This window comes from Ovis aries, chromosome 3 (genome assembly GCF_016772045.2).
Source record: "Ovis aries strain OAR_USU_Benz2616 breed Rambouillet chromosome 3, ARS-UI_Ramb_v3.0, whole genome shotgun sequence".
Lineage (NCBI taxonomy): Eukaryota > Metazoa > Chordata > Mammalia > Artiodactyla > Bovidae > Ovis > Ovis aries.
In genome coordinates this window covers 133,180,041-133,195,850 of record NC_056056.1, presented here as the reverse complement: position 1 = coordinate 133,195,850, position 15,810 = coordinate 133,180,041, and the positions used below count along the sequence as shown (strand labels likewise).

General features: G+C 45.8%; 1 protein-coding gene across 2 annotated transcripts; it reads right to left on the bottom strand.

Annotated features, from left to right (window-relative positions):
• Positions 1-126: 126 nt before the first annotated feature.
• Positions 127-14,094, bottom strand: AAAS (aladin WD repeat nucleoporin). Of its 2 annotated transcripts, XM_012174192.5 has the most exons (17): positions 13,936-14,094; positions 13,182-13,309; positions 8,137-8,192; positions 7,734-7,825; positions 7,500-7,546; positions 7,334-7,357; positions 7,145-7,243; positions 6,685-6,828; positions 2,356-2,476; positions 1,922-2,046; positions 1,680-1,740; positions 1,435-1,525; positions 1,155-1,248; positions 1,001-1,068; positions 771-852; positions 584-668; positions 127-460 (listed from the first exon to the last, which is right to left on the bottom strand). In XM_012174192.5, the coding sequence occupies exons 1-17, from the start codon at positions 14,056-14,058 to the stop codon at positions 233-235; spliced, it is 1,668 nt and encodes a 555-aa protein (XP_012029582.3). In that variant the 5' UTR covers positions 14,059-14,094; the 3' UTR covers positions 127-232. The 2 variants fall into 2 exon arrangements, with proteins under 2 accessions (XP_012029582.3, XP_004006350.3); XM_004006301.6 differs by lacking the exon at positions 7,334-7,357.
• Positions 14,095-15,810: the final 1,716 nt, after the last annotated feature.

Here is a 15,810-nt window from a genome sequence, read left to right as displayed (position 1 = left end):
GTGCCAGAGCTGGTGCTAGGTATTTTCTCAGTTTTGCTTTCAAATCATTTGAAAACTATCCAGTTCTTAAGGGTAAATAATGACCCGATTCACAAGGAGTGACTAAAAAGCGAAAGAGCCAAGATCTAAACCCGAAGTCCATGCCTTTTTTTTCCTTCAGTGTACCCCAGTGCAACTCACTGGAAAAGACAGAGTCTCATAATTAAGTGGAAAACAAGAAAGGACACTCATATTACTGAAAGTGGGAGTGAGGAGAGTGGGGCCGAGCAGGGGGTGGCCCTGGGAGAGGGTCCCAAGGGGCAGAGGTTGGGGATGTCTCAGTAAACAGGGGTAGATCGTGAATAGCGCCTCCACCCCCAGCAGGGGGCTCCTGGGCTCGGCCAAGCACCGGGCTAAAGCGTGGAAACTGGGCATTGACGAAGTACAGAGGGATGTGGGTGATCCGGCCTGTGGACCAGCACTGCAGAGAGAGGAGAGCAAAGTCAGCCTGGGTCCAAAGAAGGGCTATTTATGGCAGAGCCACCCAGCAGCCATGGCCCTCAGCTCCTCCCCACTCCTGCAGCCCAGCAGCTGGCCTACTCACCACGCTGAGCAGAGCTCCTTTGTTGAAGGAAGGATGGAAAGTGATGAGCTGGGCCTGGGCTCCTAGCTCCCCCTGGATAATGCCACTAGACGAAGAAGAGAAGGGGAGCAGGCAGCTGGAGGCAGCAGGCAGGTATAGCGGGATGTGGGTTTGGTATGGGAGGGCCAGTGAGGAACCCAGCACTTACCAAGGAAGTAGCTCAAACACGGGGCTGTTTCGAGTGCGAAAAAGGAGGATGACTGGTTTCCCGTTCTGGACCCGAGGATTGCCTGTAAGAGATGGACGAGGGACAGGAAGGAACTCTGGAGGCCGAATCCCAGGGCAGGGGCACAGCAGAACTGCTGCCAGGACACGGATACACTTGATTAATGGGAAGATGGCACAGCCTCCGCAGAGGCCTTCCTGTCCACCTCTTACCTTTCATGAGCACAGCCAGCCGCTCCCCGCTTGGGTCCCAGACCATGGAGTGGGCCTCTCCCCCAAGTCTGTGAGTCAGAACAGCAGGTTGAGGGGCTCTGCATGGTCCCTCCCAGCTTTGTCTCACCGCTCCTTCCTCACCCACCCAGCTTACCTCTCCTCGCCATGTGGCGTCTGTATGGTGGTCTCAGACAGATCTGCCACTATTGTAGCAGACTTGGCGCCTCCAACATACCCCTTTCCCTCACCTGTGGATCAGAGCAGGCGCTCTCAAGTATAGGAAAAGGGCCCCTCTCCCCCGTCTCCTCTCCATCGCAGGCATCAACGCTTCTTTACTTCCCTTTTTCCTTCAAAGCAGCATATTCCAGATGGCGCTTTCCTCCCTCCGACTACCCCAGCTATTGTGCATCCAAAAGTGTTTCCCCCTGACTCACCACACCGTTCTGGGAATGACAAGGAGTAAATAAGCGGTTCCCCCAACACTGTGAACAGCAGGCGGTTTCCACTAGGGCTCCAGCAGCCAGTCTGGGGTCAGGGAGCAAAGGGCAGGAAAAGGGTGGGCTATGGGAATACAGGAAGGACGCACAGGCGCAAGAGAAGTAGAGGAGGTGGGGGGGACACGCCTGGGGAAGTAGAGCCAACCTCCTCCCCAGCTCCTGCAGCGCATACTCCCTCCTACCTGGCATCGCCCTGAGAGGGTAGGCCACCGCTCGCAAGTCCACATCTGGGCCTCCCAGACTCTGTGCCAGAGAAGCAGGCCACAGCTTAGAGTTCCAGGTGTCACAGCTCAGACCTCCCTGCCTGTCAGTCCCAGGTTCAGGGGAATGGGGATGGGGACAGAAGGCTGTGCAGCTGAAGTTCCAGAAGCCTAGTGCCTTTCTCCACGTCCTTGCTGCCCACTCCCGCTCTCCCCACACTCACCGAAAGACAGCTGAAGGAGTGGTAGCCAAGACTTTGCTGCCATCTGGGGACCAGAGCAGGTTCGTAACCCCACCTCCCCGAAACCAGGGAAGGGGAACACAGGTCTCTGTTGAGACATCCCATACCTAGGAGAGAGGCGGGGAGAGTGAGACAGGGAGACAGTATCCCCAACACCTCACAGACCCCCTTCCCTGAGGTACAAAGAACCAGAGAGGGGAGGAAGTGGGAAAGGGTTGAAATAGGAGGAAACAGCGAGCAGAATTTTACATGTGAGGAGCAGGGCTGGTGCTGCACCTTGGATAAGTTTAAGACTGAATGGATAACTGTTCCTCGCCTCCCCCAGCGTACTTCCCACCACCAGGCAAAGGCAGCTCTTCCCTCAAGTCTGAGGGGTGTGGCTGAAGTGACCCCAAGAGGCGTGGGGACCAACTTACCAGGATGGCAGCATCCACAGGGGAAGCTGAGAGCAGCCGCCCCCCACTAGGGGCCCAAGCCAAGCTGGTAACAGGTGTGTGCCCAGGGTGAGAGAGCACCTGGGCACAGCCAGAAGAGGGTCTGCAGAAGGGAAACGGTGTTGGGTCAGAAGACAAGAAGAAAGCCTTGTGACTATTCCCTTGCCTCCGCCTGCTAAAAGTGCCCAATCCCTGTGGCCCCTCTGAGTGCAGGAATAAGAATAATGGAAGTTAAAGGAAAACAAGAAGGAAGCAAGGGCAGTCACTACCAGGAGGCCCAGAAAGGGTGAAAGAGGGTAAACCTGAAAGAGACAAGAACTTTATTATTCCCGTTACTTATTTATTGGCTGTGCTGGATCCTTGTGGCTATGTGGGTGTTTTCTCTAGCTGCATTAGAGGAGCTTCTTGGTGCAGAGCATGGGCTTTAGGGCATGTGGGCCAGTAGTTGTGGTTTCTGGGCTCTAGAGCACAGGCTCAATAGTTGTGGCTCCCAAGCTTAGCTGCTCTGAAGAATGTGGGAATCTTCCTGGATCAGGTATTGAACCTGTGTCTGCTGCACTGGCAGGCAGATTTTTTACCACTGAGCCATCAGGGAGGTCCGAAAGAGACAAGAACTTGTGACAAGTAAAGCTTGGTGGCGCTGGGCTGGGGAGATGCATGCTCTGCTCTGGGTGAGAACCCTCTCTCCACAGGACCATCCTGCCTGGAGGCCAGGATAGCCCATGACATCACCTCACAGCTCCCATCTCTTATCTTTCTAGTTATCTGCCACTCCTCAGAGTTCATCCTGTGCTCCCAAACCTGTCTCTCTGTGTTTCCTTGTCACAGTTACTTTCCCTCCTCGGTGCTCTGCCTCGTTTTCTGCTCATCAAAGATGGCGCGTGTGACTAGGCTGGGAACAAACTGAGGCCACCAGCTGTGTCAGTCAGCTCTGAATCTCCAGAGCGACATACTTGGCCCAAAAAGCGCAGGCTACTATCTGAATTAATGCCACTCTGTCCCTTTTCCTCCCAACTATACACCCACCTTTAGCTCTAATGAGGTCACCAGTCTACAGTTACTCTCTTAAATTTATAATACATCAGTTTACAGAGATCCATCTCATTCTTTTCGGTGGCCTCACTGTATTCCACTGAATAGATGAACTATAATATATTCAGTCGTGCTTCCACAGATACTTCAGTTGTTGGTGATTTTTTAATTACAAATAGTACTGCAAAAGTATTCTTTATCTTTATGTACTCATGTCATTATTTGTGTAGAATACAGTATTAAAATGGCATTGTGGAATTGCACCTTTCAAAAGATAAATATGCCAACAAATTTTTTCCAACAAATTATTTTCTGAAAAGTTTGTGGGGCTTCCCTGGTGACCCAGCGGTTAAGAATCTGCTTCACAATGCAGGGGACACCAGTTCAATCCCTGGTCCAGAAAGATTCCACAGGCCAGTGCACCATAACCACTGAGCCAGAGCTCTAGACCCCAGGAGCCAAAACTACTGAGCCCAGGCGCCACAACTGCTGAAGCCTGTGTTCCCTAGAGCCTGTGCTCCTCAATCAGAGAAGCCACTGCAATAAGAAGCTCGCACACTGCAACTAGAGAACAGCCCCTGCTCACTGCAGCTAGAGAAAGCCCACACAGCAACAAAGACCAAGTGCAGCCAAAATAAATTAATTAATTAAAAAAAAGCTTGTATCACACTGTGCCATCTTTCCTACTCAAGCTAATAACGGATGTTATCAAACATTTCAATTTTAATAATACTGTCATTCTGAATGGGCAAAAAAAAAATCATGTATTTTTCTAGTCCTTTTAATTATGTATTTTTACACTTAGTTTTTTTATCAGCTTGGAATTTATTTGTATATAAAATGTGAAGCAAGGCCGAACTTTATCATTTTCTAAATGGATAGCCAATTTTGTCAAAACCACTAAAAAAAAAAGAAATCTGAACTTGTCTATTGCAATGCAAGCCAAATTCATTATGTATTAAATTTCCATAAATTCCTAGATCAGTTCCTGAATGTTGTTCTGATACACTGATCTGTTTGTCTTATCTTATGACAATATCTTTGTATTACTGTGACTTCATGAAACATTTCAATACCTAGAGGCAAGTCTCCTCTCAATATGCTTCCTTTGCAAACATTCGTGGCTATCCTTCCATATTTATGCTTTCATAAAAACTCTAAATACCATTTTGTCAGGTTCACAAAAACAATTCAGTAGAATGCTAATCGGAAATACACTTAACTTGACATCTTTATGATTAAATTTTCCTATCCAGGAATACAGCATGTCCCACCATTAATTAAGCTTTTGTTTAATATTCTTGTCTAATATTGACTTCCCTGGTGGCTCAGACGGTAAAGCGTCCACCTACAATGTTGGAGACCCGGGTTCAGTTCCTGGGTCAGGAAGATCTCCTGGAGAACGAAATGGCAATCCACTCCAATATTCTTGCCTGGAAAATCCCATGGACAGAGGAGCCTGGTAGGCTACAGTCCATGAAGTTGCAAAGAATTGGACATGATTGAGCAACTTCACTTTCTTCCTTTAATATTTTTCAACCACTTTCTTCAGATGTCTAACATTAAATAAATTTAACAATTTATTCCTAGTAACCTATAGTAATTATTGGACCTGTTGTAATAGAACATATTTTTCATCACAATTTCTCAGCTGATTCTTACTAGTACAAGGAAAGCTATGACCTTTTCAGTTTCCTGGATCCAATTACGGTTCTACTTACATTTCTTACCAGATTAAACAGGTTTCTTTTAGTTGAATCTCTTCTTTTATCTAGGTGTAAAATCATATCTCCAAATAAAAATTAATTTTATCTTTCTCAAGACTTACACCACATTCCTTTTTCTTGTCTTACTGCACTCACAAGAACATCGAAAACTACTGTTGATTAACATGGTGGCAATGATACTTCTGTCTTTATCTTGACATTACTGGAAAAACTTTTAGTATCTCCTATTTCACCGTTTAATATGGCAGCCACTCATTTTGAGTATATACTCTTTATGTTTAGGTCATCTCTTTGTACTCCTATTTACTTTATGCATTCAGCAGGATGTCTGCTTATTCAAGGGCATTTATTAACACAAACATTTTTCTCCCTTAATTTGCCAGTGTAATAAATCATTTTAATATATGTCCTAATGGTAAATAGTTTCTAATTTCTGGAAAATTCCACTAGGTTAAAATTTTTTAAAAATATATGCTTTTGGATTCTTTCTGATAGTCTTTTATTTAGGATTTTAAAATCAGTAATTGTCAGGTTTCAGTTTTAGGATCACATTAACTTTATAAAAAACAAATCAGGATGGGACAGAAAGAGGACATTAATGGGAAAACTGGTGAAATGTAAACAAAGTCTACAGTTTAGTTAATAACAACGTTCAAATGTCAGTTCTTAGTTTTGACAGATATAACATGGTAATGTCAGATATTAACAATGGGGGAAATGCTGTGAAGGTACAGCCAAACCCTCTGTCCTATCTTTGCAGCTTTTCCAAAAATCTAAAACTTTATCCATAGAAAGTTTATTAAAAGGAAGAAACAAATCAGGAGGCTTTCCAAATTTTTCTATGATCTGGGTTAGTTCCAATAACATGGAGATTATCTTTTCTCTGACAATTAGACAAACTATCAGAAAATCATCTCAGTCTGGCATCTTTTTTAGTGGTACAACTCATCCACTTTGGTAACACATATTTGGTAGAAAATCAAACATTTCCTTAGATTTTCAAATGTGCTGGTCTAAATGTATAAAATATTCTCTAATAATTCTATTTTCTTCCATATTCGTGGTTCTCTCTTTTCCCGTTCTGAAAATAGTATACTTTGATTTTCTCTTTTGCCTTAATAAAGTGAGCCAAAATCTTTATTCAAAATTTAAAGAACCAGTTTCTGGTTTTATATTTAGTTAGTTCTAGTTAGTTAGTTAGTTAGATTTAGTTAGTTAGATTCTTTTTCCATTTTCACTGGTTTCAGCTCAAATCCCTATTAATTCCATATCTACATTAACTGCCTTTCTCCCTTCTGTTAAACTTGCATCTGGCAGTCCTCCCAAAGAGACTTTCTTTCCACTTCATGATCCACAGGTGCACACTCCCCACACTCCCAGAAGCCCCTATTCTGCCCCTTTCTCTAGATTACCGCTTGGTAGAACCTCTACCTTGGCCTTAGGTCTGCTCTCCATAGCCATGGGAAGTGCTGTGAGGATAAAGAACTTTTCCTCCCAGACCTCCTCACCACCCCATGGCCTCGGGCCAAGGTAAGAGACTGCTGGGACTCACCGGGTAGACAAGGACATGGGGTCCAGAGTCCAGATGAGAATGCAGCTCTGGCAGGCCACAGCCAAGACAGAGGCACTGAGGGGCTTCCAGGCCAGGGCTGCCACATTGCGCTGCAGCCGGTGCTTCAGGGAGGGGACTATAGTGCTGGAGTGAAATGGGAGGGGACAGAGTCAATCAGGGACGCTAAGGTGCAGGGGACCTGAGTATAACTGAGGACAGACATCCAGAGAAGAAAGCAGGCCATCCAGCGCCTGGGGGTCTGGTGGGACAGGAGGATAAAGGCTGGGTTTGGAAAGAGGATGCATCCAGCTGTGGGGCCTCCCTGACCCCAGTTCTGAAAAGAGCCATCGAAGCAGGCTCAGGAACTGCAGGACTCCCCGGGCACCAGAGCTGGAGAAGGAAGAGGGGGCTGAGAGATGGAGACTAAAGAGTCAGAGCCCACCCAGTGTGCCACACACACCTGTTGGCATTATACACGCGGACTGAGTCATCCAGCAGAGCCACGGCAAACTTGTTGGTGTGGGGGTGCCATGCAAAGACCCGCAAGCAGCAGCTGGACCTGGGGCAGGAGTGAGAGTGAAGAGTCCGAACTGCACCTCACCATACCTGGGCCCAGAGCTCAGGCTGCCTTCCACATGAGACCGTTTACCATTTTTTGCTGCTTCTTTCTTTACTGGGAGGTAGAAGGAACGAGAACATGAGGAACAGTCAGGGAAGGGGTGGGAGGAGTCTCTGCCTTGTTTTCCCTCTCCCCAAAAGAAGTTTCAAGGTTCAGGACTTCCTTTTAACAAAAGCCCCAGAGCTGGTATACTCACCAATTTGTGACTTGAGCAAATTCAGCAATCAGATCTTCGCTCCTAAGCTGTAATAACAAAGCAGACAGAGGATGCCCTGGGACAAAGGGAGCTTATCCCCTCAAAGCTCCCACGGGGAGCTGGACCATTCCCACCCTCTGCCATCTTCCCATCACAGCCTGAACCTAAGGCACAGAAAATGGTAGGAGTAGAGGAGTAGCAACAGGGAGAGCCAGTGGCAGAAGCCAAACTTACAGACAGATGGGGAAACAGGGACCCGTGGAGGGAGGAGGCCCATCGACAGAGTGCCAGGGCCCAGCTGGATGCCGTCTTCACCCACTCAAACACTGTGGGGTTGAGGAAGCAGCCGTGATTAAATCGTTCACAGGGCTCTCACTGGGCACCCTCCTAGGTAAGGGCTGAGCAAGGGCAAGCACTCTCCAGGCCCTTCCACCCAACAAGTGATCTGGACACCCACTCTGCGGCATGAGGGGTAGGTAGAGGTGAGAGAAGATAGCACCAGTGGAGACAACTGGACCAGAAATACAGGGCTGAAGGGAAAGGGGCTGGGCCAACAGGTATTGGGATGAACCACGGAGAATATGGAGGGGAGATGGCAACCACAAAACTAGAGAAGGCTGGAGGTAAACACACTTACCCTCCTCCTCTGAATTTGCAATTTCATTCAGCACCCCGAAAAGGCCTACATCACGCCTGAAGAGGGGAGGGAACTATGAGTTAGACAGCTTTGATCCCTTCAGTCTCCCCTTTAAGTTCCTCCATTCATTCATTCATTCATTCAAGCAACATGTACTCGGAATAAGATCAGGGACTTCCCTCGTGGCTCAGTGGCTAAGACTCCACACTCCCAGTGCAGGGGGCCCAGGTTCCATCCCTGGTCAGGGAACTAGACCCCACATGTTGCAACTGTAAGATCCAGCATGCTGCAGCGAAGACCTGGTGCAGCCAAGTGAGTAATGCATAAAGAAATATTTAAAAAATAAACAAGAGCACTTCCATTTAATGAGTGGCAACTATATGTCAAACACTTTATACTGTCCTTTCATTCTACCCATTTCCTCAACGAGACAATTAAGGCTCAGAGGTCTGTCAGGGCTTTGTCGAGTCAGGACTTGCCCGAAGACAATGAATGGAAAGCCACTGAAGGAGTTTCATTTGAGAAATAAACTGATCACACAGGCATTTTAGAAAGATCAGTCTGGCTGCAGATTAGAGGGAGACAAGAATGGGAGAAAGAAATAGATCAAGAAGCTACTTCAGGAATCTAGAAGAAACGCCAAAGTGGCCTAAACCACTGGGGGTTGAGAAAAGAGGACAAGTTTGAGAGCTTGAGGAAGTAGAACGGACAGGACTGGAGGACTAATTCAACATTAGTAAGGTAAAGAGCAATATCAAGGGAAACACCTAGATGATAATTATAGCATCCAACACTGATTACACTGTGCCAGGGCTGGGCTACAGCTTCACACGCAACATCTAACTTAGCTATTACCACAACCCTATACAACAGGGATTGTTACTGTCTGCATTTTTAGATGAGAGAACAGGGAGTGTGAAAGGTTGATTATCAAAGGTGAACTAGGTAGGAAAAAGCAGAGTCAGGATTCAATCTGTCTGTCTGTCCCAAAGCCTACATTCAAACCACTTATTCTTATATGACTAGGAAGGGCATTCCTTGAGACGAAAAACACAAGGAAGACACTGGCATAGAGAGGAAAACAGATTGATTTTGAACGTGCTGAGTGTGTGAAGCCTGTAGAATATCCAACTGAGGGTTCTGAACAGACAAGTGAACACCAAGGTGTGGTGCAAGTCCAGTTCAGGACCAACATTTAAAAGATAGCAGAGGGCTTCCCTGCTGTCAAAGCGGAAACAACGCCCAGTTGTGGATGTGACTGGTGGTGGAAGTAAAGCCCGATGCTGTAAAGAACAATATTCCATAGGAACCTGGAATGTTAAGTCGATGAATCAGGGACGTGAAATTGGAAGTGGTCAAATAGGAGATGGCAGAAGTGAACATTGACATTTTAGGAATCAGTGAACTAAAATGGACTGGAATGGGTGAATTTAATTCAGATGACCATTATATCTGCTACTGTGGGCAAGAATCCCTTAGAAGAAATGGAGTAGCCCTCATAGTCAAGAAAAGAGTCCAAAATGCAGTACTTGGGTGCAATCTCAAAAATGACAGAATGATCTCTGTTTGTTTCCAAGGCAAACCATTCAATATCACAGTAATCCAAGTCTATGCCCCAACCAGTAATACTGGAGAAGCTGAAGTTGAACAGTTCTATGAAGACCTACAAGACCTTTTAGAACTAGCACCCCAAAAAGATGTCTTTTTCATTATAGGGGACTGGAATGCAAAAGTAGGAAGTCAAATGATACCTGGAGTAACAGGCAAATTTGGCCTTGGAGTACAAAAATGAAGCAGGGCAAAGGCTAATAGAGTTTTGCCAAGAAAACGCACTGATCATAGCAAACACCCTCTTCCAACAACACAAGAGAAAACTCTACACATGTACATCACAAGATGGTCAATACTGAAATCAGACTGATTATATTCTTTGCAGCCAGATATGAAGAGGCTCTATACAGTCAGCAAAAACAAGACCAGGAGCTGACTGTGGCTCAGATCATGAACTCCTTATTGCAAAATTCAGACTTCAATTGAAGAAAGTAGGGGAAACCACTAGACTATTCAGGAATGACCTAAATCAAATCCCTTACAATTATACAGTGGAAGTGACAAACAGATTCAAGGGATTAGATCTGATAGACAGAGTGCCTGAAGAACTATGGATGGAGGTTTGTGACACTGTACAGGAGGCAGTGGTCAAGACCATCCCCCCAAAATAGAAATGCAAAAAGGCAAAACGGTTGTCTGAGGAGGTCTTACAAATAGCTGAGAAAAGAAGAGAAGCTAAAGGCAAAGGAGAAAAGGAAAGATATACCCATCTGAATGCAGAGTTCCAAAGAACAGCAGGATAGATAAGAAAGTCTTCCTCAGTGATCAATGCAAAGAAATAGAGGAAAACAACAGAATGGGAAAGACTAGAGATCTCTTCTTCAAGAAAATTAGAGATACCAAAGGAACATTTCATGCAAAGATGGGCTCGATAAAGGACAGAAATGGCATGGACCTAACAGAAGCAGACGATATTAAGAAGAGGTGGCAAGAATACACAGAACTATACAAAAAAGATCTTCATGACCCAAATAACCACGATGGTATGTTACTCACCTAGAGCCAGACTTCCTGGAATTCCAGAATTCCTGGAAGTCAAGTGGGCCTTAGGAAGCATCACTACGAATAAAGCTAGTGGAGGTGATAAAATTCCAGCTAAGCTATTTCAAAGCCTAAAAGATGATGCTGTGAAAGTGCTGCACTCAAAATGTCAGCCAATTTGGAAAACTCAGCAGTGGACACAGGACTGGAAAAGGTCAGTTTTCATTCCAATCCCAAAGAAAGGCAATGCCAAAGAATGCTCAAACTACCGCACAATTGCACTCATCTCACACGCTAGCAAAGTGATGCTCAAACTTCTCCAAGTCAGGCTTCAACAATATGTGGAACCACAAACTTCCAGATGTTCAAGCTGGTTTTAGAAAAGGCAGAGGAAACCAGAGATCAAATTGCCTATATCCACTGGATCATAGAAAAAGCAAGAGTTCCAGAAAAACATCTACTTCTGCTTTACTGACTATGCCAGACTGAAGCGACTTAGCAGCAAACCCTTTGATTGTGTGGATCATAACAAACTGTGGAAAATTCTTCAAGAGATGGGATTACCACACCACCTTACCTGCCTCCTGAGAAATGTGTATGCAGGTCAAGAAGCAGCAGTTAGAACCGGACATGGAACAACAGACTAGTTCCAAATTGGGAAAGGAGTACAATAAGGCTGTATATTGTTACCCTGTTTATTTAAGTTATATGCAGAATACATCATGCGAAATGCAGGGCTGGATGAAGCACAAGCTGGAATCAAGATTGCCAGGAAAAATATCAATAACCTCAGATATGCAGATGATACCACCCTTATGGCAGAAAGCGAAGAACTAAAGAGCCTCCTGATGAAAGTGAAAAAGGAGAGTGAAAAAGCTGGCTTAAAACTCAACATTCAAAAAACTAAGATTAGGGCCTCCAGTCCCATCACTTCATGGCAAACAGATGGGAAAACAATGGAAACAGTGGCTGACTTTATTTTTGGGGGCTCCAAAATCACTGCAGGTGGTGACTGCAGCCATGAAATTAAAAGACGCTTGCTCCTTGGAAGAAAAGCTATGACAAACTTAGAAAGCATATTAAAAAGCAGGGACATTGCTTCCCCCGTGGTCTAGTGTTAAGAATCCACCTGCCAATGTGGGGGCACAGGTCTGACCCCTGCACTGGGAAGATCCCACAGGCCACAGAGCAACTAAGCCTGTGCACCACAACTACTGAAGTCTGAATGCCTAGGGCCACTGCTCTGCAAAAAGAGAAACCACTGCAATGAGAAGCCCTAGCACCCCACAAGGAAGAGTAATCCCTGCTTGCCACAACTAGAGATAGCCCCAGCGAGGCAAAAATAAAATAAACAGAACTTAAAAAAAAAAAAAAAAACAGCTATTCATATAAAAGACAGCAGGAAGCAACTTCCCTGGTGATCCAGTGGCTAAGACCCCATACTCCCAATGCAGGAGGCCGGAGTTCAGCCCCTGGTCAGGAAACTAGATCCTGCAGCACAACTAAAAGATCTCAAATGCCACAACGAAGATGTAAGATCCTGCACAACAAGAACCCAGAGCAGCCAAATAAATATTAAAAAAAAAAAAAAAAAAACCACAACAGCAAGAAGAGAAGCAGCAGCTCGATAGAGGCAGAAATCAAGAAAGAATCCAGGACTGAATGGGTTTTCAGATCACAACCTGATGTTTAGCTTCACTCAAGGAGACACGCAAATGAAACTGTTATGCAAAATCAAATATCAAAGTTTGGTAAGACAAGTGTCAGAAAACAGGCACTCTCATACACTTTTTTGGCTTTGTTTCATTTTTAGGGTTTTTTTGGAGCATAGTTTCTCACTGCCGGTGGGTCTATAAATATGTACAACTTAGAGGACTGTATGGCAACAGCTCATGAAATTACAAATGAACATACCCTTTGAACCCCTACATACAATGATGAGGATAATACTAATAATGGCTAACTCTTGAAGGGATTAACATGTGTTTTACTCATTTAATCATCACTAGAACCTTGTAAGACAGGTTTCATTTTACAGATGAAGAAATTGAGGGACAGAATGATTAAGTAACTTGCTCAAGGTCACACAGCTAAAAAGCGGCACAGCCAGGAACTGAATCCACATACAAAATGCATGACCCATGTATGAGATTATTCACTGCAACCTTATACCTATTCTTTCTGAGCTTAAGGTAAAGGCTCAGAAAGTGACAATGACATGAGGGATCCAGTTTACATAATTAAACCAGAAAGGAAAGCAAGTCATTGGAGATGAAACAGAACTACCGCTGCACAGCCTTGAGTTCCACAGAAAGGACTGATAATTTGATGTGTTGAATGACAGACAGCTCTGAGCTAGAGAGAGCCAGGAAGCCCAGGGCAGAGAGGTGGTGACCCCACTGCGTCCAGGATCTGCAGGCCAGTGGCCCAGGAGACCCTTTGCCAAGTCTCACCAAATGTTGATGCATCTCTTCCACACTTGCTCCCGGTGGTGGATGAAGGCAGTTCTTGTGCCATGGTCCAGCCTTCCAGGGGTCTTCAAGGGCTCCTTAGTCAGGTTTAGGACAGGAAGATTGATCCACTATAGCCAAAAATGAGAGGTATGACAGTGAGTGAGTTCTCCTTCCCAGATCTCTACTGAACCCCCCTGTTTCCCATTTCCACAAAAGAAACACTTGTGGAACTGGGGAAACAAGTCTTCTCTCCCTTATCGGTAAAACCAGAATAATATTTCATAGGGATGCTGTGATTATTAAATCACATTATTAAAACATTTGTGGAGAACACCTGACTCAGAGCCTCTTTTTTCCACAGCAAACGCTCAATAAACGTCCATTTCTCTTCCTTTTCCTTGCCAGGAAAACCTCGGGGGAAAAAACTCCCCAGGTTGGGCCTTCCCAATTGTCCCAGATACTGTCTCCAACTTTTCAGAAGTCCTCCTGCACAGTCACGGCCCCTAGATTCGCCCCTACTCTCTCCATCACCGCTAGGCCCGCCCCACAGCTCCTCAGCATCCCTCATCCTCCAATCCCAGCTCTAAAATACATTCCATCTCTTCTCTTCTTCTCCACCATGGGAGAGGTTGTTTCCAATCCTCCAGTCTGGGGACCGCGACGCGCCCCCCACCCCCCACGCTGCCTCTGCTCCCGCATACCCTCCGACACCGCCCCCCATGCCTAAAGGTCCTTCCCTCCTCGCCCCGACCACCTGGCCCCGGAAGTCGGGAGGCGGACTCTCACAGCTACTGCCTGTCACCAGTTCGTTATTGTGCTCGTATAGGGTGATTTGTCCCCTAGGCGGTGGAGGAGGGAACAACCCCAGGGAGCACATCTTGCCGGTCCCGAGGACGTCCGGAATCAGAAAACTCCCAGATCCCCGCTCCTCTGACTTTTAGTTCCCGGGCTAGATTCGGATGCGTACGGGTAGGCGCATGGGACAAACGGCAATACAAAGCTCAAAGAAAGTAAACGGAAGAGCACTGGAGAAGAAGGACGCATGCGCAGTTCTGGGATCGACTTCCGGCGTCCTGGCGCGCCGCCTGGCGGTGGGAGAGGGAGGGGCGCCGACACAGCCGCAGCGCTGACCCCTAGTTAAGAGTTGGAGCGGGTTTTTTTGTTTTGTTTTGTTTCCTGTGAGACTGCTGTTTTCCCAGTTCCGAATTCCCCAGCATAGTCTCCCACTCACTCTCAGCACTCGAAAAGCCCCAAATAAGCCACGTTCAGGGAAGTACCTAATTAAATTAAACCCTTCCAGAACTGTGAATCGCCCAGAGGAAAATACTGACTCTTATCACGGGCAGCTGGCTGGAAAGTTGAGGGACGCTCACCCTTAGGAGGAAAGTCAGGAGGGAAAGTACTGCGCCCGCCAGAACCTAAAGGCCACAGGGTTAGGCTTCCTGGAAGGAAAAGCGGGAACAGTTGGGAAACTAATATTTCCTGAGCACTTATTATGATAAGTGCTTGACTAATCTTTACAACTCCATGAGATGGGTACTGTTATACTACCAACAGGAAAGTGAGGCACAGGGGAGATCGGACCTTAAAAATACCAAAACCGGGAATTCTGCCTTCAGAATAAAAGTGAGATGGAGAGGAGAGGGGCAAAAATAGGTGAAGGGGATTAAGAGGTACAAGCTACAAAGTAAAAAATAAATTACAAGGATGTAATGACAACACAGGGCTTCTCCAGGTGAAGAATCCGACTGCCAAGCAGGAGAGGCAAGAACCTGTGGTTCAATCCTTGGTCGGGGAAGATCCCCTTGAGAGGGAAATGGCAACCCACTCCAGTCTGGGAAATCCCATGGACAGAGGCCCCTGAAGGGCTACAGTTGGTGGGGTCACAAAGAGTCAGGACGTGACTTAGCAACTGAACAACAGCAATACACAAGGAATATAGCCCATATTTTATAATAACTTTGTGTGGAGTTTAAAGAAATAACATCACTACTTTGTACACTTGAAACATTGTAGCCAATATATCACAGGGAAAGTAGTCAATACTTTATAATAACTGTATGGAGTATAATCTATAAAAGTATCAAATCACTGAATTGTACACTTGAAACTAATACAATGTTGTATATCAACTATGCTGCAATTTTTAAGTGATATTTATCTTACTCTAATTCATAACAATGGAGTTATTAATAGAATTGGTGTCTAATGCAGACTGTAGGCTCCTCTTCTTACAGCTGTGTAACTTTGGAAAATCATTGAACTCTTTGAGCCTCAGTTCCCTCACTTGCAGAGGGCGCTCACACATGGTTGTTTCCCATACATAAAAATGAAAACAAGGCCATTTAATAAATTGTAAAGCACTAAGCAGATACAGGAGATAAACAGCTCTAACTCTGCCACAAACTAGGTGACCCTGGACATTGGTTCATTCATTTAACAAATATTAATAAGCAATTCCAGGGCTTCCCAGGTGGCACAGTGATAAAGAATCCCCCTGCAGGAGATGCAGGAGACAAGAGTTTGATCCCTAGGTGGGGAAGATGACCTGAAGAGGAAAATGGCAACCTACTCCAGTATTCTTGCTTGGAAAATTCCATGGACAGGGGAGCCTGGCGGGCTACAGTCC

What these genes read in the sequence shown, in the direction of transcription:
- AAAS (XM_012174192.5), bottom strand. Translation starts at nt 14,058, where the DNA reads ATGTGCTCCCTGGGGTTGTTCCCTCCTCCACCGCCTAGGGGACAAATC. An exon ending in CCCATGTCCTTGTCTACCCG is followed by an intron (nt 2,477 to 6,684) that starts GTGAGTCCCAGC and finishes TCCCTTCTGCAG; the next exon opens with ACCCTCTTCTGGCTGTGCCC. An exon ending in AAGGAGCTCTGCTCAGCGTG is followed by an intron (nt 461 to 583) that starts GTGAGTAGGCCA and finishes CTCTCTCTGCAG; the next exon opens with TGCTGGTCCACAGGCCGGAT.